General features: G+C 49.6%; 3 protein-coding genes and 1 non-coding gene across 4 annotated transcripts; 2 read left to right on the top strand and 2 right to left on the bottom strand.

The window, feature by feature from the left end:
- Positions 1 to 311: 311 nt before the first annotated feature.
- LOC136381666 (small nucleolar RNA SNORA51) lies at positions 312 to 437 on the bottom strand. Its single transcript, XR_010747144.1, has one exon. It is a non-coding gene; the product is annotated as a small nucleolar RNA SNORA51 (small nucleolar RNA).
- Positions 438 to 5,383: 4,946 nt separating this feature from the next.
- Positions 5,384 to 7,565, bottom strand: ERICH4 (glutamate rich 4). Its single transcript, XM_066349987.1, has 2 exons — positions 7,346 to 7,565; positions 5,384 to 6,214 (listed from the first exon to the last, which is right to left on the bottom strand). Exons 1-2 carry the CDS (start codon positions 7,517 to 7,519, stop codon positions 5,984 to 5,986), a joined length of 405 nt encoding a protein of 134 aa, XP_066206084.1. The 5' UTR covers positions 7,520 to 7,565; the 3' UTR covers positions 5,384 to 5,983.
- Positions 7,566 to 13,835: 6,270 nt separating this feature from the next.
- On the top strand, positions 13,836 to 18,637 carry DMAC2 (distal membrane arm assembly component 2). The gene is made up of 6 exons (XM_066349203.1): positions 13,836 to 13,876; positions 14,956 to 15,152; positions 16,430 to 16,510; positions 17,258 to 17,397; positions 17,500 to 17,662; positions 18,094 to 18,637. Exons 1-6 carry the CDS (start codon positions 13,859 to 13,861, stop codon positions 18,269 to 18,271), a joined length of 777 nt encoding a protein of 258 aa, XP_066205300.1. The 5' UTR covers positions 13,836 to 13,858; the 3' UTR covers positions 18,272 to 18,637.
- Positions 18,638 to 22,767: 4,130 nt separating this feature from the next.
- Positions 22,768 to 24,603, top strand: B3GNT8 (UDP-GlcNAc:betaGal beta-1,3-N-acetylglucosaminyltransferase 8). The gene has a single exon (XM_066348605.1). The coding sequence runs from the start codon at positions 23,187 to 23,189 to the stop codon at positions 24,378 to 24,380; it is 1,194 nt and encodes a 397-aa protein (XP_066204702.1). The 5' UTR covers positions 22,768 to 23,186; the 3' UTR covers positions 24,381 to 24,603.
- The last annotated feature ends 121 nt before the right edge of the window (positions 24,604 to 24,724 follow it).

The following is a 24,724-nucleotide window of genomic DNA, read 5'->3' as shown; positions in this document are numbered from 1 at the left end:
AGAACAGGAAGTATTTCTTGGACAGTGAATGGAGATATAGATGAAAAAAGACTAGCTGTGATTTGAGAATTCTTGACTCCAAGAGATGGGTGCATCTAGTCAGCAGCAGTTTAGAATGCAGTGTGAGAATTTCACAGCCTCGAGCACTATCCACATCTGGGCCCACTCGGGGATCTGCTGTATCTAGTATGTGTTTTAAGGCTCCAAGAGTGGGGGCATGCTGGACATACCCTACAAAAAAGGGGCACATTATTGCACCTTGTATCTCCTCTAAAGCACGTTGGAAGGATGAAAAATTCTCTTTTTTCCCTCCATGTTCCCCCCATTCACAATAAAGACCAGACCTGGGCTGAGGTGTATGTGGGGTGGGTTTATTCTGCCTCCCCTTTCTGTACAATTAGTGTCAGAACACAGCCTGTGGTAAACACCCGGAGCCCAAAAAATTCTTTATGGAATTTTTAGGTCCTCTAGCAGGACCTAATGAGAGGCCATTACATGTTGAAGCAGTGGTCAGATTGAGGAACTTTGTATTCATTTTTTTAAAAAAGGGTGTTTAACATGGAGAGGGAATAGAACTGAGTGAGGACTCAATATTTACTTTGGAGCCTGAACAGGTAGTGGCGCAGTGGATAGACCATCAGACTGGGACACAGAGGACCCAGGTTTGAAACCCCGAGGTTGCCGGCTTGAGCACAGATTCATCCAGCTTGAGCACAGGGTTGCTGACTTGAGCATGGGGTCATACACATGACCCCATGACCGTTAGCTTGAGCCCAAAGGTCACTGGCTTGAAGCCGAAGGTCACTGGCTTGAGCCCAAGATTGCTGGCTTGAGAAAGGGGTCACTCACTCTGCTCTAGGCCCCTGGTCAAGGCACATATGAGAGGGCAATCAATGAACAACTAAGGAGCTGCAACAAAGAGCTGCAATGAAGAATTGATGCTTCTCATCTCTTCCTTCCTGCCTATCTGTCCCTCTCTCTGTCTCTGTCACACACAAAAAAAAGAAAAAGAAATTCACTTTGGAAGTTTGGTCATGGTTCCTCTGACTCTGTCTGGCACAAAGGGCTCTCTGTGGCATTGAACTGATGAAAGAAATAAATCTTGTCTATGCTTTACATCTTTACCACCTGAAAATATTTTCAAACGACAGGGACAGGCTGGCCCCACACAGCAGCCAGAGAGAGCATTCTAAACCAAACTCATGTCCTCTCCTGCTCAAAACAGGGCATTCCTGTGATTTAGAACAGTGCTTCTCAAACTGAATATGCAAAGGAAGCACCTTAGAACCTTATTAAATGCAGGTTTTTTGATTCAGTAGGTCTGGGGTGAGAGCTGAGCATCCGTGTGGTTACCAAGCTCCCAGGTGGTGCTGTGGCACTGTGTTTTCCAAAACGGACCACAGCAATATTTCCTGTCCCACAAGCACTCCCCATAAAGAGGTGAAGCCCGTTTCCCCTTGGCTTGAACCCAGCAATATTTTGCAATTGCCTTAACATTTCATTTGTAACAAATGGAATGTGGCAAGAGTGACTGCATGACTTTTATTATTATTATTATTGATTTTTAGAGAGAGAGAAAGGGAGAGAGAGAGAACAGCTTGTTATTCCACTTATTCATGGGTTGATTCTTGTATGTGCCCTGACCAGGAATCAAACCCACAGCCTTGGTGCATCAGGACAAGTCTACCCAACTGAGCTAGATCACTAGCTCATCTCATGGCTTTTGTGTATACTGTTTTTCTGCTTGTTATACTCTTCCCATTCCCTTTCTTATTATGTTTTCTCCACCTCCTTGTATCTTTTTAAAAAATATTTTTTATTTGTTGCTTTTAGAGAGACAGAGAGGAAGGGAGAGTGAGTGAGAGAGAGAGAGAGAGAGAGAGAGAGAGAGAGAGAAGTATTCATTTGTTTCCAGCCTATTTATGCATTTATTGGTTGCTTCCTGTATGTGCCTTGACCAGGGATCAAACCCACAACCTTGGCATTTTGGGATAACACTCTATCCAACTGAGTTAACCGACCAGCCTCCCACCCCCATTTCCTTTCTTTACTTGGCTCACTTTCCTAATGCTTCAGGTTGGGCGTGTTGCCTCATCTGAGGCCCCTTAGCTCCTGTGCCTCCCCCATCTTGGCTGTCCCTGTGTGGTGAGGGGGTTTCCCCCCTTCTGCTGGGCAGAGAGGTCCGGAAGAGTAGCTTGGTCCTGACATGGTCATTGCCAGATGTATCTCAGTGACACCAGCACGGAAGATGATACACGTGGCACTGCCACATCCACCCAAGTTCCCTGAGTGCCTCCTGCATAGGTGACACTCCATGGTCCAGGCCATGGCTTAGAGCATCCCCACCCAGATGTCAGGGGCCACCACCCTGCTGTTCTTGAACAGTGAGCATTCCCTCCCAAGTCACTCCTTCCAGTCTGCCCTCAGTGCCTCTACCCCAACCCCAGTCTCTTTCCCCCCAAGGCTTGGCATTTGTGAAGCATGACCCAAGTACACCTGGATGTAGTTTCCAGGAAACCCCCCAGACTGCCCAGCCTCTTTCTAGAGTGCCAAGTGAGAAGCATGCTTTTGGGTTATCTTTCCCCCTTCACTGGGTTCTAGGGTCTGACTTTCAGTATTTTCCCCAGCCTCCCCACTACCCCAGCTGAGCTTCCAGATGCTGCAGACCTGGCTAAGTTTGCTAAGAACCAGGTTGGAGATGGAGCCTGAGCTCCCAAACCCCCTACTCCCAAAGCCCCGAGCCCTGGGGGACTCCACTGGACAAAAGGAAGCAGTTTGTCTTTAAGAAGGAAGTCTCCATGGACGGGTACTCAATACTGTACCTTTTCTGCCAACATCTCGCTTCTCCGGGAACATCCTTTCACTCCCTACTAGTAAGTGCTTTGATGAAGAACAGCGAAAAAGTAAACACGTCTGGTTTTGTGAATTCCCAATGTCTCCTCTGAAGAGGTGTCTCTACTTAGGCTAGCGCCCTCCACTGACGGGCTTATTTTCTGCCAATGTGGACCTAAGCAATGTGACACTTGCAGTCAGTCCACTTCTTCTCAGCCACCGGCACAGATACCTGTCGGTCTCCTGCAGGTGGAGCTGTGGCTCATTTGCAACACATCTAGGAACATCTCTAAACCTTCACTGCTCATCTGCTCACACCCATATTCCATTGCCCAAGTCTCTGAAATTAGTGCTGTACAACAGAACTACAATGGGAGCTATGTACAGTATATGACATTCATTTCCCTGCAGTCATATTTTAAAATGTAAGAAGAGCCTGACCAGGAGGTGACGCAGTGGATAGAGCGTCGGACTAGGACGCAGAGGACCCAAGTTCGAGACCCCACGATCGCCAGCTTGAGTGCAGGCTCATCTGGTTTGAGCAAGGCTCACCAGCTTGAACACAGGTCGCTGGCTCAAGCAAGGGGTCACTCGGTCTGCTGTAGCGCCCCCCCCCCCATCAAGGCACAGATGAGAAAACAACCAATGAACAACTAAGGTGCTGCAACGAAGAACTGATGCTTCTCATCTCTCTTTCTTCCTGCTTGTCTGTCCCTATCTGTCCCTCTCTCTGTTTTTCTCTGTCTCTGTCACCAAAAAAAAAAAAGACACAACCAAAATGTAAGAAGAAAGAGATAAATAAGTACTTGAAAAGATGCTCGGTATCGCCTGACCTGGTCGTGGCGCAGTGGATAGAGCGTCGGACTGGGGTGCAGAAGGACCCAGGTTCGAGACCCCAAGGACGCCAGCTTGAGTGCTGGTTCATCTGGTTTGAGCGAGGCTCACCAGCTTGGACCCCCAAGGTCACTGGCTCCAGCAAGGGGTTGCTCGGTCTGCTGAAGGCCCGCGGTCAAGGCACATGTGAGAAAGCAATCAATAAACAACTAAGGTGTTGCAACACGCAATGAAAAACTAATGATTGATGCTTCTCATCTCTCTCTGTTCCTGTCTGTCTATCCCTATCTATCCTTCTCTCTGACTCACTCTCTGTCTCTGTAAAAAATAAATAAACAAATAAATTAATTAATTAATTTAAAAAAAAAAGATGCTCGGTATCTTCAATCATTAGGGAAATGCAAACCAAAACCACAATGAGATACCACTGCACACCCAATAGGGTGGCTACTGGGAAAAAAAGAAGAAAAAAATAACAAGTGTTGGCATTGATGTGGAAAAACTGGAAGTCTTGTTGTGCATTGATGGTGGAGATGTCAAATGGTACAGCCACCATGGAAAACAGTCTGGTGGGTCTTCAAAAAATTAAACATAAAATAACACTATGATCCAGAAATCCTACTTCTAGGTATAAACCCAAAATTATTAAAAATGAGGAGTTGCACAGATATTTGTACACCTATGTTTATAACAGCATTATTAATACTAATCAAAAGGTAGTACCAACCCAAGTGTCCACAGACAGATAAATGATAAATGAAATGTGGAATGTGCATACTATGGGATATTATTCAGCATAAAAAAAGGAAAATCTGACACATGCTACAACATAGATGAGCCTTAAAGATATTATGCTAAGTGGCCTGACCTGTGGTGGTGCAGTGGATAAAGCGTCAACCTGGAAATGCTGAGGTCGCCGGTTCGAAACCCTGGGCTTGCCTGGTCAAGGCACATATGGGAGTTGATGCTTCCAGTTCCTCCCCCCTTCTCTCTCTCTCTCTCTCCCTCTCTCTCTCCTGTCTAAAAATGAATAAATTAAAAATAAATAAATAAATAAAAGATATTATGCTAAGTGAAACAAGTGAGACACAAAAAGACAAACACTATGTGATCCCATTTATATATGGTTCCTAGAGTAGTCAAATTCAGAGAGACACAAAGCAGAATGGTGGTTGCCAGGGGCTTGAGGACGAGGAGCATGGGGAGCTGTTGAATGGGTACCGTTTTCAGTTTTGCAAGATGAAAAGAGCTCTGGAAATGGATGGTGGTGATGGTTGCACAACGATGTGAATATGCTTAATTAACACTACTGAACTATACACTTAAAAATAGTGAAAATAGGCCCTGGCCGGATGGCTCAGTGGTAGAGCGTCAGCCTGGCGTGTGGAAGTCCCGGGTTCGATTCCCGGCTAGGGCACACAGGAGAAGCACCCATCTGCTTCTCCACCCCTCCCCCTCTCCTTCCTCTCTGTCTCTCTCTCCCCCTCCCGCAGCCGAGGCTCCATTGGAGCAAAAGATGGTCCGGGCGCTGGGGATGGCTCCTTGGCCTCTGCCTCAGGCGCTAGAGTGGCTCTGGTCGTGACAGAGCGATGCCCGGGTGGGCAGAGCATTGCCCCCTGGTGGGCGTGCCAGGTGGATCCCGGTCGGGCGCATGCGGGAGTCTGTCTGACTGCCTTCCCGTTTCCAGCTTCAGAAAAATACAAAAAATAAAAATAAAAAAAATAGTGAAAATAGTTTATTTTAATATGTATGTTATCATAATAAAAATCTTAAATAAACAGATATAATCAGTTTTAGTAATATTTTATGTATCATAATATATTAAAAATATTATCATTTCAACATGTAATTAACTTTTAAGATTAAAATGTTTTATATTCTTATCATACTAAGCCTTTGAAAATTCAGCATTCAGCATGTATGTTACACTTAAAGTGCACGTCAAGTAGGGGTAGCCAATTTCAAGTGCTCAACAGCCGCGAGGGGCCAGCGTATGGCCTTGATCTAAAAGCTCATCGGCAAGCTTTTCCATTTTGCTTTCAAAGAGCCACATCTCCTCTGCAGCAGTGCTGCAGCTCATCTGCAACTACACCGACAGTTTTTCTGCTAACTTCCCACATCATCTTCAGATCCACCCACTGCTCACAGGCCAATCCCTGAATCTCACTGCAGACATCTGCAGAGAAGCACTTGCTCAGGACCATGTGCTGATTCCAAATCAACATTTGCAGGTTGAGCTGACCTGCAAATCACCCCCCTTCTTTGCAGAAAGCTGCATAAAATTTCCTATGCCGATGAGAAACACTCTGGCAGGGCATCAGATAGTTATTTCAAAGTCTGGAATGAGGTGGCCCGAGGCTGGGCAGGAGACCCCCAGGTGTCCTTCCTCTTGCTCCCCCTCCTGCTCTTCATCCTCCTCCTCTTCCTTGAGAATTTCTTCTTCCTCCTCTTCCAAGAAGGCAACCAGCTCCTCCTGCAGCACTGCCATCTCCAGTCCCAGGCTACAGAGCTGGCCCAGCAGCTGGACGTCCACTCTGCGGAGGTTCCTCTGCCGGAGGGAAGGGGCAGTCATGCGCATTCCACGCCAGAAAACATGCACCCCCTCCCAACCTGGGTAGGAGTAGGTCCTGGCTCAAGACCTGACGAAGATTCTTTGCTTGACCAAACTTTAGTAAGGCTCCTGAATCTTCTAGGCCCATCTGGGCACCTCCTTATAAAATCTAGTTTTAGCGAGAATTCTCATCCTCCATACCTGGAGGCTCGCCGTATCTTATCTAACGAGGTTCCTCGCCCTCCCATTCCTCCCCACTCCCCTGTGATGTCTGACCACCCTGGCCTGCCTGCAGCAGGAATCCTACTGGGTCAGCTTACCCCAAATCCCCGCTTCCCTGATGTAATTTTCCATTTACTACCCCACCCCCAGATGCTCCTGGCTATAAATTTCCACTTGCCCAGTCTGGATTTGAAGTTGAGCCTGGATTTTTTCTCTACTGCAAAATCTCATCACAGTGGTCCTTATTATACCCTTTACCTTACTACCTGTAACACGTGTCACAAAAAAAATTTTTTTAATAGTTGGCTGAAGCACCTGGGCAGATTCTCACTGTGTCCCTGACTCCTAACTGCCATCCTGCCCCTCACAGTGCCTCCTGATCTCTGACTGTCTGTCTTTCCCTTTCATTGGTCTCACTGTCCCTACGTGCATGTGTGTGTGTGTGTGTGTGTGTGTGTGTACATGTGCACATGTGTATGTCTTAGTCTCTTTGTCTCTCCTGTTTCCCCCTCTTGTTATCTATCTCTCTGTCTCCACCTGTCTCTCTGTCTCTCCATATCCTGTCTCCCTATCTCTATTTCTCTGCATTTGTCTCTCAGATTTGAGTCTGTCTCTGTTGCTATTCTCAAGCTCTGCTTTCCGTCTCTATCTCTGTCTTTCTAGATCTGTTTCTATTCTTATCTCACACTCTTTGGGTCTCTCTCTCCCTCTCTCTCTCTCTTTCACACACACGCTCTTTCTAGTTCTCCCTCTCCCTCTCTGTCTCTGCCTCTATTTCTCTATTCCTATCTCTCAATTTCTGTCTTTCAATCTCTGGCCCTATTTTCATTCATTCATTCATTCATTCATTCATTCATTCTCCCCTCACCCCTGCCCTATCTCTTACCCTCCAAAGCCCTCACTCACCAGCTCCTCCCAGATCCACAGCAGACTCTCCCTGGCACCTTCCGTATCTGACCCTAGGCACATGAGAGTCTGGCCAGCTCTCTTTGAAGGGGGGACACCCGTCAGGGCCCTGGGGGGTAGACCCAGCCCTGGGGGCACCAGTCCAGCCTGTCTCAGCTGTCTCCACAGCTCCATAGTCTCTAAGCAGTGGCTGCCAGCAGCAGGAAGTAGCAAGGTCCAGAGTGAGCCAGCCCTCTGAGGACCTGGGGGGTGGGGAGAGTAAAGGGCAGTGGAAGGGGAGTAGGAGGGTCTGACATGGCATCCCAAAGTCCATTCTCCAGTGAGAATCAGCATTTTTTTTCTTTCTAAAATCTAACCGCGCCTGACTTGAGGTGGTGTAGTGGATAAAGCATCGACCTGGAATGCTGAGTTTGCCAGTTCAAAACCCTGGGTTTGCCTAGTCAAGGCACAAACAAGAAGCAACTACTACAAGTTGATGTTTCCTGCTCCTCCCACCCCTGCTCTTCTCTCTATTCTTTCTAAAAAAATCAATAAATAAAATCTAAAAAGAATTTTGTTTTTAACAAGAGAGAGTGAGAGAGAAACAGAGGGACAAACAGGAAGGGAGAGAGATGAGAAGCATCAACTCATTGTTGCAGCACTTTAGTTGTTCATTGATTGCTTTCTCATATGTGCCTTGACAGGAGTAGGGGGGAACTCCAGCTAAGCCAGTGACCCCTTGCTCAAGCCAGCAACCTTGAGCTCAAGCCAGAGACCTTGGGCTTCAAACCAGCGAGCTTTGGGCTCAAGCCAGCAACCATGGGGTCATGTCTATTATCCCTTGCTCAAGCCAGCAACCTCATACTCAAGCTGGTAAGCCTGCACTCAAACCAGTAATCTTGGGGTTTCAAACCTGGGTCCTCAGTGTCCTAGGTCGACGCTCTATCCATTGCATCACTGCCTTGTTAGATAAAAATAAAAAATGTCTTTAAAAATAAAACTTTTTTGGGGGGAGGGTATTTTTCTGAAGTGAGAAGCGGGGGAGGCAGAGAGACAGACTCCCGTATGTGCCGACTGAGACCCACCTGGCAAGCCCACTAGGGGGCAATGCTCTGCCCATCTGGGGCGTTGCTCTGTTGCAACTGGAGCCATTCTAGCACCTGAGGCGAGGCCATGAAGCCATCCTCAGCGCCCGGGGCCAACTTTTGCTCCAATGGAGCCTTGGCTGCAGGAGGGGAAAAAGAAATAGAAAGAGAAAGGAGAGAGGGAAGGGTGGAGAAGCAGATGGGCACTTCTCCTGTGTGCCCTAGCTGGGAATTGAACCCGGGACTTCCACACACCAGGCCAATGCTCTACCACTGAGCAAACAGGCTAGGGCCAAAAATAAAAATCTTTAAAAAAAAAAGTCTAACCTCAACTCTGCTCAAAAGGGTCCAACTCCGCCTGACCAGGCAGTGGCACAGTGTATAGAGCATTTCCTGTCAATTAATGCTGTCCTCATCCTATCTAGCCTTCTCCTGGGTTCTTCCCACCACTCATCCTCAACCCCCAGGGCTTCCCAACCATTGTGCCAGAGGAGCCAAGAGTGGCTTCCATGATTTGTCAGCTTGGATGCCTCACTGTCCATACTACTAGCTTATACTGAACAGCCACTTCTGCTGACTCTAGACTTTCCCAGAGATATTATCACTATCAGCATTGGGCCCTGCCAGGGAAAAGGTTGGAACACACTTTAGACCAGGGGTCGGGAACCTATGGCTCACGAGCCAGATATGGCTCCTTTAAGAGATGGCTGCATCTGGCTCACAGACAAATCTTTAATAAAAAAAAAATGTTAAAAATATAAAACATTCTCATGTATTACAATCCATTCATCTCCTACCGCTCATGTTCATGGTTGTGGGTGGCTAGAGCCAATCACAGCTGTCCTCCGGGACAACACCAAATTTTTATTGGATAATGCGTAACGTACACGGGTTGTTGTATGGCTCTCATGGAATTACGTTTTAAAATATGTGGCATTCACGGCTCTCTCAGCCAAAAAGTTTCCCGACCCCTGCTTTAGACCTCCACTCTGCTAGAGCTTCTCTGTCAGGCCCATAGTGTTCAAACTCTATTGACATGTCATGGCATCTAAGTCCCTGACTCCAGTCCTGACCTCCCTCCTGAGCTTCGGACCCCTGCTCAGCATCTCTTCCTGGATGTCTCAAGGTGAATATGGGAAAAACAGAACTCTCATTCGGGACCTACCTCACTGTGTTAGTTTCCTGGTGCTGCTGTAACGAATTACCACAAACTTGGTGGCTTAACACAGCACAAAGTTATTCTCTTACAGTTCAATGAATCAGAAGTCTAAAGTGGCTCACAAGGCTGGGTTCATCCTGGAGGCTCTAGGGGAGAATGTATTCCTAACCTTACCCATTTTCTAGAAACCACCTGCATCACTTGGCTCGTGGCCCCTTCCTTGCAGCACTTCAACCTCTTGCACCTTTCGTCAGACTCTCCTGCCTCTATTTTATATGCCTTCATGACTACAATGGGCCTACCTTAATTATCCAGGATAATCTCCCCATCTCAAGATTTTTAAAAAGATTTTATTTATTGATTTTAGAGAGAGAAAAGAGAAAGGAGGATGGGAAGAGCAGGAAGCATTAACTCATAGTAGTTGCTTCTATATGGGTCTTAACTGGGCAAGCCCAAGGTTTTGAACCAGTGACTTCAGCATTCCAAGTTGATGCTTCATCCACAGCACCACCACAGGTCAGGATCTCCATATCAAGATTTTTAATTTCATTGCATCTCTTGTTTACCAGAGAAAGTAACTTATTCACAGGTTCCAGAGATCAGAACATGGGTCTTTTTTTCTTTTTAGAACATGGATATTTTAAGAAGGTCATTTTCAACCTACCACAGCTGCCCTTCCAAACACCTGCTACTCCCCCAGATTCCCCATCTCTATTACTGGCATCACTATCCTTTTAGCTTCTCAAGCTGTTGGCTCAACCTTCAAAACAGACTCATAATCTGAGCACATTTTACCATTTCCGTTGTCCCATCCATGCCCATCCCCATTTATCTTGTCACTAGAAAGGGGTTGGGTCCAGAGTAGGTCTGCCTCAGGCCAGCTGGTAGTGTGTGGGTTCTTAACTTCATGCAGGAAAGATTTCACAAGGTGATTTTGAGAGTACGTTTATTACAGCCAGGACAGTGAAATGAAGGAAGGGCTTAGGATAGAAGAAGCAATAGGGCAGAGCCTAGGTGGGCTGTTTTGGCTCTCTAAAAATGTTGTAGGAAAGAAGTGGGCCACACCGGGCTGCATGAACTCACTGAAAAGTTCAAGTCACAGTGACAGAAGTGAGCCAAGGTGGGGCTACTTTTAGCTCATTGGAAAGTCAGAGGAAAAGAGGGGCCTTGGAGACAGGTTCAGAGGGTAAGCCCAGGATGAGCTGCTGCTGCCCACTGCTCTGCTGGTTGCAAGTCTCATGGAGACCCTTAGTGTAAGAGAAAGAAAAGTAAAGATGTATGCCTAGTCGCCTGACCTGTGGTGGCGCAGTGGGATAAAGCGTCGACCTGGAACACTGAGGTCGCCGGTTCGAAACCCTGGGCTTCCCACATATGGGAGTTGATGCTTCCTGCTCCTCCCCCCTTCTCTCTCTCTCTCTCTCTCTCTAAAAATCAATAAATAAAATATTTAAAAAAAAAAAAAAAAAAAGATGAATGCCTAAGGGAGCAAGCCATGGGTGTGCCCTAAGCGCACTGCTGCGCCCTTGTCTTGAGGCCTTTCACCTTTCTTTAGCAAGTAGGAGTCCCAGGGGAGGTCTTAGGAAGGGTCTTCACAGAATATCCATTAGCTTTTCAGGTATATCCTTCAATATGTGGATTCACTAAAGTGTGCATATAGAGAGGGGTGAGGGTTATTTTCTAGTTAGTTTCTTTTCTTTTTAGTGAGAGGAAGGAAGGCAGAGACAGACTCCTGCATGCGCCCCAACCAGGATCCACCTGGAAAGCCCACTAGGGAGCGATGCTCTGCCCATCTGGGGTCCTTGCTCCGTTACAACCAGAGCCATTTTTTAGCGTCTGAGGTGGAGGTCATGGAGCCATCCTCAGCACTCGGGGCCAACTCACTCTAATTGAGCCATGGCAGCAGGAGGAGAGAAAGAGAGAGAAACGAGAGGGGGAGGGGTGGAGAAGCAGATAGACACTTCTCCTGTGTGCCCTGACCAGAATCGAACTCGGGACTTCCACACGCTGGGCTGACGCTCTACCACTGAGCCAGCCAGCCAGGGCTGTTAGTTTCATTTTTAAAGAATGCCATAAAAGCAGAACTAGGACCAAGGCCCGGAACAGTCTGGAATGTGTAAACCATTTGCTCCTAAGTGTCCTTGGTTAGGAAAGATAAAACCTTGTGATGCACTAACTGGCTGTAAATTATTCAAATTGTCTGGCCTTGTTTAATTATTTTGTCTGTTTCCCTTATTCCACTTGTCAAAGAATTTCCTTAGTTTCTTACTATACTGCCTCAATCTCTGGCCTGGATGATTACAGTTGCCTCTTTGCTGCCCTCCTGCTCCACCCTTCCCTTCTGGGTTTTTTGTTTTGTTTTGTTTTGTGTGTTGTTGTTTTTTTAACAGAGACAGAGAGAGAGTCAGAGAGAGGGATAGATAGGGACAGACAGACAGGAATGGAGAGAGATGAGAAGCATCAATCATCAGTTTTTTGTTGTGACACCTTAGTTGTTCATTGATTGCTTTCTCATATGTGCCTTGACCGCGGGCCTTCAGCAGACCGAGTGACCCCTTGCTCGAGCCAGTGACCTTGGGTCCAAGCTGGTGGGCTTTGCTCAAACCAGATAAGCCTGTGCTCAAGCTGGCGACTTCAGGGTCGCGAACCTGGGTCCTCCACATCCCAGTCCAACACTCTATCCACTGTGCCACCGCCTGGTCAAGCTCCACCTTTCCCTTCTAAAATCTGTTTTCAACCTGGCAGAAATGACCTTTACAAAATGTAAATCAGATGGCACTGTCCTGTGAATGGAATAAAATCCTACCAGGCCTGTGCAGTAAGCTCCCTGCCCACCTCTCTGACCTAGTCTTCTACCTCTCTATTAAATGGTCCCCACTCTGGGCCTTTGCATTGGCTGTTAGTTCTGCCTGGCACACTGCTGTTTCTTTCTTATCCTCCACTTAATGTCACTTCTTCAGAGAGGCTTTTGTCTATGACTCTATACTACTGTCACTGACTTCTTTTTGTTCTTTTAAAGATTTTATTTATTCATTTTAGAAAGGGGAGAGAGAGAGAAGGGAGGAGGACCAGGAACCATCATCAACTCCCATATGTGCCTTGGCCAGGCAAGCCCAGGGTTTTGAACTGGCAACCTCAGCATTTCCAGGTCAATGCATTATCCACTGTGCCACTCCTGGTCAGGCATGACTTGTTTTTGTTTGTCTCTTATCAAATACCATCTGAAATTATCTTGCTTATTCATTTATTTCTTATCCATCATCCCCTTGACTGGAATGTTGACTCCCTGAGAGAGGGGCTGGGTCTGTCCCGTTCTCTATTGTAATAGCACCCAGAGCAGTGCCTGCCCCACGGTATTTACTCAGTAAATATTTGTGGAATGAATGAATGAATAAGTCTATACATAAGACTTCACATTGCACCTTCATCTCATTTCTAGCCTTGAACTCTCCAAACTCAAATCACAAACACATCACAATACTAACCTTGAGATCTCACCTCCATCTCTCACCTTGCTACCACTCGATCTTTTTTCTTTCCGACTCTGGTTTAAAAGAATGCCGGCTAGCTGTTTAGGCACATCATCCTTATTGTAAGGAGATAAGGAGTGACAGCTGGAGAACAGAGAAGCTCAAGGGAACTGGGACTGCAGTCAGAGGAAAGGAAGGTACTCTAAGAGGAAGGGCTACTCATCCTCTCCTAGGAAAAGGCTAGAGTCCCATTATAAGGCCTACAGAGGCCCTGGCCGATTTGCTCAGTGGTAGAGCGTCGGCCTGGCGTGCAGGAGTCCCAGGTTCGATTCCCGGCCAGGGCACACAGGAGAAGCGCCCATATGCTTCTCCACCCCTCCCCCTCTCCTTCCTCTCTATCTCTCTCTAATCCTCCTGCAGCAGCCGGGGCTCCATTGGAGCAAAGATGTCCCGGGCGCTGGGGATGGCTCTGTGGCCTCTGCCCTAGGCGCTAGAGTGGCTCTGGTCGCAACAGAGCAACGCCCCAGATGGGCAGAGCGTCGCCCCCTGGTGGGCGTGCCGGATGGATCCCGGTTGGGCGCATGCGGGAGTCTGTCTGACTGCCTCCCCGTTTCTGGCTTCAGAAAAATACATAAAAAAAAAAAAAAAAAAAAAAAGGCCTACACTACAGAAAGGGCGCTCAGAGCAAGCCCTAAACCCGAGTAAAAAGTGCGTGCGCCTTTAAGAGAAGGGTGGGGCCATAAAATAAAAAAAAGTCAAACACAGAGCCAGGTGGTTGGGATAAGAAAGGAACGGCCCCTTCCGGCTACGTAACCCCAACAAGATGGCGGCACGCAGGGCGGTAGGTGACCCTACTTCCTAGAATCCCTACACTGAAGTCTGTCTGCTGCCTCTGTCTTCAGGACCTCTGTCGGCGCCCAGGGAGGAAGAAGCGTGGGGCAGCAGGAGGCCTGTCCGGCCAGGCTTGGCGCTGCACCGCCAGGAAGGATGCGTGCGGGTTGCAGGCTGCTGAGGAGCTTCAGAGAGGAAGAGGGGGCGGGGATTTGGTGAAGAAAGACCAATGAGAAAGGCGCACCGAGCCAATCGGAGGGATGGATAGGACTGCAAACTAAGGAAGCAATGGGCTAGCGAGGGTGGGGCCTGTAAGGGAAAGAGGGCTTGGTAGGGTTTAGCAGAGGCCAAGGGTAGGAAACCCAAGGTCGCAGGTGAGGGAAACTCGTGATGGGAAACCAAAGGGATGATGGGGCGAGGACCGAGAGGTAAATTTGAGAGTTCTAAGGGAAGAACCTGGGGGAATTTAAGAGGAGAGCCTGCAGTATTCGTGAAATTTAGAAAGAATTGGGTAAAATCAGGAATAAATTTAGAGAAAATTCAAGGAAGAGGTTGGGAGCTTACATAAGAATTTGGATAAAGTTATTGAGAGAATTTGGGGAAAACAGAAGAATTTGGTTAAAGCAAAAAGAGAAATTAGGCTGAGAAGACTTTGAGAAGTTGAAGGAAGAGTTTGAGGGCTTTAGAGATAAGGGTGGTTTGGAAAGAAATTGAGATTATATTTTGGGGGGGAAATAGGTTATTCAGAAAGACTTAAGGGAGAATTGGGTAAAATTAAGAGTAGAATTTGTAGGAAATTAAAAGGTTTTTGAGAGAAAATAAACATTTGGGGGGAAATGGGAGAATTTAGGAAAACCAAGTATGTTTGGCTAAATTAAAGAGAGTTTAAGGTTAAGAAGAAGAACTTGGGGAAAACATGGAGGGAAATTTGGGAATCCCAAATGCAGAATTTGGAAGCTCTGAAAGGAGAATTGAGTGAATCAGAAAGCATTGGGGGGAGGGAGGGTGTTCATGGACCAAAAACGGAACAGAGAGATCCAGCTGTCTCACAGGCTCTCTCAGCTCAGCCTCTCCCCTTTTCCTCCCCAGTTCCTGCACCGGGTGGCCTTGGTATGGAATGGGGGTACCAGGCGCACCAGTGGTCTGAGCAGAGCAGTGGCCCCAGAGGGCAGTCAGAGGAAGGGGAAGACGCTCCTCCAGTTCTTGGCTGACCGCTTCTATGACGTTGAGGCTCTGAGGGAGTACCTGTTCCAAAAGCGGGTGTCAAAGGTTCACCAGGAAAATCGGTGAGAAACCCTGGCCTGCAAGACCCTGCTGCTCTGGCCTCACTGACCAGAACCCAGATCCTGCCCTTGCCACTTCCAAGTAGCCCTGTGGACCAGGCGGTGGTGCAGTGGCTAGAGTGTCAGACTGGGATGCAGAGGACCCAGGTTTGAGACCCCGAGGTCGCCAGCTTGAGCACAGGCTCACCAGCTTGAGCGTGGGATCATAGACAGGTAGCCCTGTGGCTTCCAGTACTAGCCATGCTGACCTGCATCTTCATCTCTGGCTCATACTCTTCCCAAGGACTCCAGTTTATATAGGCAGCTTGCTGCCCACCATGTCTTCTTGGTCTAGCTGGCACCTCAAACCTATCATGGCTAACGGCAAACCCTTGATTTCCCCCTAAAAATTCTTCTCACCCTCTAGCCTTCCCCATCCCAATAAATAGCACCACTGCCTACCTAGATGTTCAGGCCAAATTTTAAGGAGTCATCCCTGATACCTCTGTTTGCTTCTCTGCGTTCTACACCCAGTCCAACAATAACATACTGAAATATCCCAAATTTGACCAATTCTCACTTCCTTCACTATTTGTAGCTGGGTGTGAGCCCCTTTATTTTACAGTTGCATTACTGCAGTAATCTAACAGGTCACATTTACTCCCTACATTCTATTAATAGGCTACAAAGCAGCCACAGGACTTTTAAGAACGTAAAATAGATAACATTACCACTTGGCTTGAAACTAGAATAAAAGCCAAACTCCAAAGCCTAAAACCTGGTACCTACTGAGCTTTGAGATATGTCAGGGACTCCCCTCACCCCTGCCAACATGGCATCTTTATTGCTGTTTGTTCAGCCATGCTAATTTGAGCCTCTGAGCCTTGCAGTAGCAGTTCCGTTGGCCTGGCAGGCTCCTTTCTTAACCTCTGCATTCCTTCCCACCACTCAGATGTCTGCACAAGTGTCTCCTCCAACAAGCATTTCCTATGAGCCAAATTAAATTAGCCTCCTCCATCCTCACCCCAGACTCAAAGCAGTCCTAGTCAATCCTTGTGTTTTTATTTTCATCCTAAAATTCAGACTCTTCAGTTCGCTCTTATTTCTGGTTTGTTGTTTTTTTCTGTCAAATAACTTCACCAATGCCCAGCATTTATTAAGCACTCAATAAATATGTGCAGTCTGACTCTGTCTGCCTGTCAGTCCTGATGCTGGGGGCTCTGACCCTCTTGGCAGCACCTGGGCATGGTGAGGAGCGCAGTGCTTCCCAGGCCTTACCCTCACTACTGTTCTCTTGGCAGATCCTTCACCCTCATCAAGGAGCGATACGGCCCATACATCGCAGGTGCCTATTTCATCCTGAAGCAGGGAGGCGCAGTCAAGTACGATGGCAAAGGTGTCAGAACGGGGGTTGGGGGAGGCCACAGGGTATCGAAGCCTTGAGCTCTTGAGTCAGGCAGGCTTCCCTGTGAGTCCTCAGGTCTTTCCCTACTGGCTGTGTGGCTTGGGGCTTGGGCCCGAGCTTCAGTTTTGTCATCTGTAGAATGGAATGGTAGTTGTATCTAACCTGCAAACACATTTTGCAAAGTCAACACTTGTAAGAGGGGCTGGCTCGGCACATGTGCTCAGTGAAGACTAATTTCTTTCCTCCCGCCCCCTTTCCTCATCCAGTCTTTGGGGGTTTTCCCCTTTTTCTTTTTCTTTTTTACTTTTATTTTTATTTTTTACTTTTTTCTTTTTGAAAAGCACAATTCATATAGACTTCATCTACCTCTTATCTTTGCTCTAATAAAAATTTTTACTTGGTTTGAGCACTTCCTCTAGCACCTTGCTTAGAAATGGTGTAAGTCTGAAAATGTCTCACCTTTTGCTCATCTACAGATTGTGTTATAGCTCTTTCCTCTTATGTTACCAGTAATGTTTCCAGCCCTCAGCTTCTAGGTACATAAAAGTGGCCAAACACTCCGTCTTTGATGGAATTGTCAGGGGATCCATGTCACCAGGCATGTCCACCCCTTAGAACAAGTGCACAGAGTACCGTCACTGTATTATATGGGGCTGGGGAGTGGTCTTAAGAGCCTGGAGGCTTGGGGACAGTCAGGGCACCCACACTTCCTCTGTCTTTCCAGATTCCAGGGCAAGGAGGAGTGGATTCGGTCCAAAGGGCATGGCCACTTCTTGCTCAAGTTGTTGAGTTTCCAGGCAGTACCTGTAGAGGCCGTGGATGCCAGTGACTGTGCCATCAACTATGAAGGCCTGGACAACCTCTGTGAGTGGGGTGGGTGGGGTAGAGGTGGGAAAGACTTCCTTTTCCTTTGCGTGGTGGATTCCAGAAGGGCCCTGGGTACCATCTGCCCTCTCCGCCCTACAGTGGCCCTGAAGGAGCTGCAGTCCCTGTCGCTGCAGCGCTGTCCCCATGTGGATGACTGGTGTCTCAGCCGCCTCCACCAGCTGGCCAACTCATTGCAGGAGCTGTCGCTGGCAGGTTGCCCCCGAATCTCTGAACGGGGCCTCGCCTGCCTCCACCACCTCCAGTGAGCCCTCAGCTCAGCCTCAGCCCCGAACTAGGGCGAGGGCTCCCACCGAGCCTACATGTGGGAAAACGGGGAGGGGGCGGTGTCATGCAGTTCCCCGTCTCTGCCTCTGGAACAAACCTGGAGTGCTTGTAGTGGGTAAACAGATGAGGCGTAGCAGTGAGTCTCTGGGGAATTAAAAGACTCCTAGTTTTTCTTCCTTTTCACCATGGTATTTACATTGTCACAAAAACCTAGGAGCTAGAGGTGTCTATTTGAAGTTAGCATGGTAGATTTCACAGACTTGGGCAGCTCTAACATTTTCAAGACAGTTAAAGATTTTTATTTTAGCCTGACCGGTGATGGCCTATTTTAAGAAGCTAGGGGTTGAGTCCATATACTCAAATAGATGCTGTCCTTATGTGGGCCTCCCCCTTCTTGCTTCCTCTCAGGAACCTCCGCAGGCTGGACATCTCAGACCTCCCTGCTGTATCCAACCCGGGCCTCACTCAGATCTTGGTGGAGGAGATGCTGCCCAACTGCGAGGTTCTGGGGGCTGAGTGGGCCCAGGGCCTGAAGTCGGGACTGGAGGAGCAGTCTCGGGGCACAGCCAGCCCCAGCTGTGCCTAGGCTACGGTCCTCTCCCCATCCAGCTGGACCTCAGCCGGGCTGTGTTGTGTCTGACAGTTCTCTGTACTTCCAGCTTCCAGTTGGGCTCCCTCATCATAGGGGTTGGCACGTGGCCCCTACCTCAGGGGTGCCCTGGCTGGCTGGACCCTGGGCTGAAGGTCACAGCTCCTGTTGTCTTGTCAGGAGGCCTTTCCCACACACTTCTTTTAGTTCCAGGAACTTTCTACCCCTTCAGGCCTGGGGCTCATAAGGACTCCCAGCTACAAATAGCCCCACGGAGCTGCATTCTCCCTCATGACCTCACCTTGCCCACTACTGTGTCAAAATCTGTTCTCTAAAAAAAAAAAAAAAAAAAAAATGAGAAAGAAAAAACTGTTCTCAAATTATCCTCATTTAGGTGTGGTACTGTTTCCTGCCAGGACCCTACAGATATAGGAGGTACTGCTGGCATTATTCCATAGGGATGGTTATTCCCCATGGGACTAGTCAGCTCACTGCAGGATACAGCATCCCTGGCCCACACTTACTAGATACCAATAGCACCCCAACTCCTGTGGTGGTCCAGCTTATTGATTTGACTCACTCCAAATCCAGCTTTTTGTCTGCATTGTGAAAACTGGTCTGGGCCTTTGAAATATTTTTCCTTTGCTAACGGGCATAAGCTTTGTCAAGTAGAGGGCGCCCGAGAGACCTTGCAGGAGGCAAAGCTTTTGCTTCCTGGTTCCTGTTCAGGTGTGCTTGCTCTGCTGGGTCCTGCTGGGCATGGTCAGCAGCCTCCTCTGGCACCCCACCCCACCCCCACCCCAGCTGTTGCCTAGAGGAGTGCCTCCACTGAGGCACCTCCCTGTGGATGACTCGACCATGCCCCAAGTGATTTCCAGTAAATTCCAAGGCACCTTACCAATAAATCCCTCATCACTTCAATTTGCTGTTGAAGTCAATCATTTTTTTTAGATTTATTTATTGATTTGAGAGAGGAGAGGAGTGGGGGGAGGATCAGGAAGCATCAATTTGTAGTAATTGCTTCTCATATTTGTGTTGACCAGGCAAGCCTGGGGTTTCGAACCTGTCACCTTAGCATCGGAGGGTGACGCTTTAGCCACTGTGCCACCACAGGTCAAGCCAATAATTCTTTATATTAAACTTTCCCTATTCAAATTACTGGGGTTTCTTTTTCTCTCCTGACTGGATGCAAACTGATACAGCATTGGTATCCAGAGTATTTCAGGAGGTAGGCTCAGAGATGGGACTTGGGGTCTGACCAGGCGGTGGCACAGTGGATAGAGCATCGGACTGGGATGGAGAGGACCCAGGTTCAAGACTCTGAGGTCGCCAGCTTGAGCGTGGGCTCATCTGGCTTGAGCAAAAAGCTCACCAGCTTGAACCCAAGGTTGCTGGCTTGAGCAAGGGGTTACTTGGTCAGCTGGAGGCCCACAGTCAAGGCACATATGAGAAAGCAATCAATGAACTAAGGTGTCGCAATGAAAAAAACTGATGACTGATGCCTCTCATCTCTCTCCGTTCCTGTCTGTCCCTATCTATCCCTCTCTCTGTCCCTGTAAAAAAAAAAAAAAAAAAAAAAAAAAGGGGGGACTTGGGGGCAGAGGTGCTAAAAGACATACCATCACGAGGCTTACTGTGAAGAGGTGCCAGGTGAAGCATGTGCCTAGGAGCGCACCCCTCCCCCCGCTGCAGCCCTTAACTGTTGTGGTGGTACTGACCATTCTAAAGATAGCCACATTGGACAGATCCTTTGCTGTGCCCTAGAATGCTTACAGATAAACAAGAACAAGCTCAGATCTGTTACCTGAGTTCAAGTTATGGTCTGAGAAGTAGAGCACTTCTGTGACAGCTCCCAAATGTTCTTGTAGCCACACAGCCGATAGTACTGAAAATATGACATGGTATTTAACATTGCAGGTTGATGATGGTTGAATTCCCAGTCCCATGTGAAAGTGAGGGCACTGACAAACAGCAAGATCCTGAAATTTGGAATGGGGTCGTCTGGTTGGACCCAGAGGAAGAAAACACAATCTTAAACCCCCATGTCACTCTGAGTCTCCTTGGGGTGTCCGAGGAAACCACCAGCCTTTTGTGTTTGAAAACCCCGTGTTTGAAATCTGATAGAATAGATGCCTTGAGAGTCTCGAGTCCCACAAGCACCCCTGCTGTCACTAGACCCATAAATATATACATGGGGTCAAAGCTCAGCATGCCACAGAAGACATGCTCAGTATGACCTAGGAAACAACAGCTTGAATGCAAAAAATTGCAAGACTTCTGAATATATGTATAATCAGAAATCAGGAACACATGCAGGAATGGGTTCTAAGGGTGTGAGACCAGTGAGGGTGGATATAAACTGGATCAGTACAGGCCTGACCTGTGGTGGCGCAGTGGGATAAAGCGTCGACCTGGAACACTGAGGTCGCCGGTTTGAAATCTTGGGCTTGCCTGGTCAAGGCACATATGGGAGTTGATGCTTCCTGCTCCTCCCCCTTCTCTCTCACTCCTCTCTCTCTAAAAAATCAATAAATAAAATATTTATAAATAAATAAATAAACTGGATCAGTACAAGTTCACTGATGCAGCGTGCTTACTAGAGATTCTGGATTTAATGGGTTAGCTTGTGCAGCTGGAGGTAGTTCTAACAGCTTTCTTATTTGGGTGACTTGGACTCAACAGTGGCCTTCACTTAGTGAGGCAAGAAGCCAAAAGGGAGCCCAAACTGGTGGCACAGTGAAGAAAGCGAGGACCTGGAATGTTGATGTCACTGGTCCGAAACCCTGGGCTCACCGAGTCAAGGCACATACAAGAAGCCACTACTACAAATTGATGCTTCCTGCTCCTCCCCCATCCCCTTTCTCCTCTCTCTAATAAGTCAATAAGTAAAATATTTTAAAAAAGAAGAAGAGGCCAGAAGGGATCCAAAAGCTTAGGGAGACAAAGATGTTGGATTGGGTTGACCATGGTCAACCTGCACATCAATCCCCCCAACTCTGTTCCACAAGAAGGCACCTCGTGAATCATTGATACTCAACTTTTCCTGTTCCCATTGCTGTGTGCTGGCCCCAGACTGATGCACACAGCAGCCAACATTGTACCCTCCCAGATTTCCCTGCGGAGAGCTTCTGCCCCCCCTGGAAGTAGCTAGCTGAGCTAGGCGTGATTGCTGAGGAGTCCGTGAACCCCCACCAGGGTGCTGAAGTCCCTGGACCCTGCCCCTGGCTGTCATTTCCCACTCTAGATGTTATTCCATTAATATTCCCCACTTCCTCTGCACTGCCTTCCAGCTGATCCCATGGGCTCCATTATTCAAATTCAGGGGGAGGAAATCAGCATTGGCCAGATAAACTGCTGCTAACAGACAGGGTCCCTGAAACAGTCCTCCCCAAACCCGAGTACAGTGAAGATGTGAAGACCCAGGTTCCAGGAGGTCTGGGATGAGGAGGCCCCACCTCCCCAGACTGCTGCTGCAGCCCCGACAGCAGGAGCCTCTGGAGGGCGCCTGTGTAAACACAAGCAGACACCCTCTCCTGTCCCTGGGGGCCGGGTGTGAGTGTTCTTGAGTCCCTGTGCAGCTGTGCGAGAGGTTGCAGTGGAGGCCAGGTAGGAACAGGCTCCCATCCTGCTGGTCATGCAGCCGGGCTGCAAAGGGGATAGGGGTGTAGGGTTGGCTCAGCCTGAAGGCTCCCTATGCTCCCAACCCTCTAATACCCTCTCTGGCTCCTCGTGGCTGCCCCATCTTTCATCTGGTCCTCTCCGCTCCTCCCTGGCTCCCTTCCCCCACCTCTCCCTAGCTGTGTCTCTGCTCACAGACCCTCTTCTGACCTCCTTCAAGTCCCTCCATCTACCTCTAAATCTTTCCCTCTATCCTCCCCCATGGGGGCTTCTGGCTGTCTCCATTTCTCTCCCCCTCATCCTGTCTCTCCCTGCAGAGCTCTCCTCTTTGCATCCCTGAGTCTCCACCTCCTGTCTCTCCTCCCCACCCGCCCCTGAGGTCTCCCTCCTCACAGCCCCCTGCCCCATCCCACCATGACTCTGGGCAGCAACACCACCCGTCTCTGGCAAGCTGACCCAACCCCTCTCACCACGTTCTCCTCCACCGCCCCTCCTCCTGTGACCAGGAGCCAGCACCTCACCATCTGCCTTTGCCACTTTGGGACTGGGCCATTCCACCACTATCCAGCCTGGGGTCAGGCCTGGCTCAGTCTCACTCTCCCACTCTCTCCCAGGCCCCTGGTTATCCTTCCCCAGGCCTCGCCAGGTGCCCTGTCTCTGCAACCAACCCTGCACCTTTTCCTGTCTCACCAGAAAACCAGCCCCGACATGCTAGAACCCCATCCCTCGGGTCGGCCTCCTGCCCTGTCCTCTTCCCCACCTCCCTCGCCCAGCCCTGGCCCCTCCCAGCCCTTGGGGCCCTCCCAGCGCCATCTCCCCTCCCTGCCCCGCCCCTCTGGCTGGGCTGGGCTGGGCTGAGCTGAAGAACAAGGACACAGCCATAGCAGAACCAGGGCTGAAGGGGGGGAACTGGGAGGACCTGATTGGAGGCCTGGGCACCGGAGCTGGACCCAAAGGTAAAGAGGAGAGCAGATCTTGGCTCCCCAGTCTCTAAGGTGGGGACAGTTGAGGTGAGGTAGACTGGGTTTTTCTGACACTGGAAGGAGCTGCCCCAGTGATTCTGATTCCTAGTGAGGCAGATGAATGGGGGAGTGGGGAACAGGCTGGGGAAGGTTTTGGGCTGAGTGGAAAAAGCAGGTGTTGGAATGGGATTGGAGCAGCGATTCCAGGTTCAGAAATAGGGAAGAATTGGGTCTTTTGCTGGGAGCCAGTTTAGGGTCTGGACTAAGAGGCCATAACAGGGGTAGTGGGAACAGTGAAGGCCTCTGGCCCTGTGCAGCTCCGTGGGCTTATCATGCGCTGTCCCAAATGCCTTCTCTGCCTGTCAGCACTGCTCACGCTCTTGGGCCTCAAAGTGTACATCGAGTGGACATCCGAGTCTTGGCTGACCAAGGCCCACCTGGGCCCCCAGGGCACCCTTCCAGGCTCCACACCAGCCAGTCCGGAGCCCACCCTGCCAGCTAACCTCTCAGCCCGGCTGGGCCAGACTGGGCCACTGTCCTTGGCTTGCTGGAACCAGCAGCAGTGGCGGCTGGGGGCCCTGCCAAGTGGGAACAGCACTGGGACCGGGGGCTGCTGGGCTTGGGGAGCCGCCGCTGCCGCTGAGATCCCCGACTTCACCTCCTACCCTGAGGACCTCCGCCGCTTCTTGCTGTCAGCAGCCTGCCGGAGCTTCCCTCAGTGGCTGCCTAGAGGTGGCAGTGGCCAAGTGCCCAGCTGTGGGGAAACTGACATCCCCTACCTGCTGTTGGCTGTTAAGTCGGAACCAGGGCACTTTGCTGAACGACAAGCTGTGAGGGAGACCTGGGGTGGTCCCGCTCCTGGAATCCGGCTGCTCTTCCTGCTGGGGTCTCCAGTGGGTGAGGGGGGCCCTGACCTAGGCCCTCTAGTGGCCTGGGAGAGCCACCGCTACAGTGACCTGCTGCTCTGGGACTTCTTTGATGTTCCTTTCAACGAGACACTCAAAGACCTACTGCTGCTGTCCTGGCTTGGCCAGCACTGCCCCGGCGTGAGCTTCGTCCTCCACGCTCAGGATGACGCCTTTGTGCGCACTCCTGCCCTGGTGGATTACCTGCAGACTCTGCCGCCCAGCTGGGCCCGGGGCCTCTACCTGGGAGAGGTCTTTACCCAGGCCAAGCCCCTCCGGAAGCCCGGGGGACCTTTCTATGTGCCTGGATCCTTCTTTGAAGGTGACTACCCAGCCTACGCCAGTGGGGGTGGCTACATCATCGCTGGGCGCCTGGTTCCCTGGCTGTTGCGGGCGGCGGCCCGTGTGGCACCGTTCCCCTTCAATGATGTCTACATTGGCCTGTGCTTCCGTGCCCTGGGCCTAGCGCCCAGGGCCCACAAAGGCTTCCTCACAGCCTGGCCAGCAGACCGCAGGGCTGATCCCTGCACTCTCCGTGACCTGCTGCTGGTGCGACCCCTCAAGCCCCAGGATAGCATTTGGCTCTGGAGACACCTGCAGGACCCTCAGCTCCACTGCTGAGCCTCAGTGGAGTCGGGAGGGGAGGGCTGACCAGGCCTCAGTGCCTGCCCCTTGCCTGCCCCTTGCTCAGCCCCTCCTAGGCCTTGGTGTGAGGGAGAAGGTCCTGGAATCATGGCTGCTTAAGCCCCGCCTGGGCTGGCCCAGGGTATGGGATGGGGCAGCAGAAAGCAGAGGACTATTTTGTCTTTTTGTTTTTGAAAAATATGCATTCCACTGTCTGAGGCCTGGAGTTGTCTTTGTGCCTATGGAGTCCCAGAGAAGTTTGTAAGGACAAAACTCAGCCACCCACACCCTGCACACCCTGACCTTTACACGAGACACCTCCCACCCTTACTGGACAGGGC

This window comes from Saccopteryx leptura, chromosome 9 (assembly GCF_036850995.1).
Source record: "Saccopteryx leptura isolate mSacLep1 chromosome 9, mSacLep1_pri_phased_curated, whole genome shotgun sequence".
Classification (NCBI taxonomy): Eukaryota; Metazoa; Chordata; class Mammalia; order Chiroptera; family Emballonuridae; genus Saccopteryx; species Saccopteryx leptura.
The sequence above is the reverse complement of the archived record's forward strand: the minus strand, read 5'-3'. Positions and strand labels throughout refer to the sequence as shown.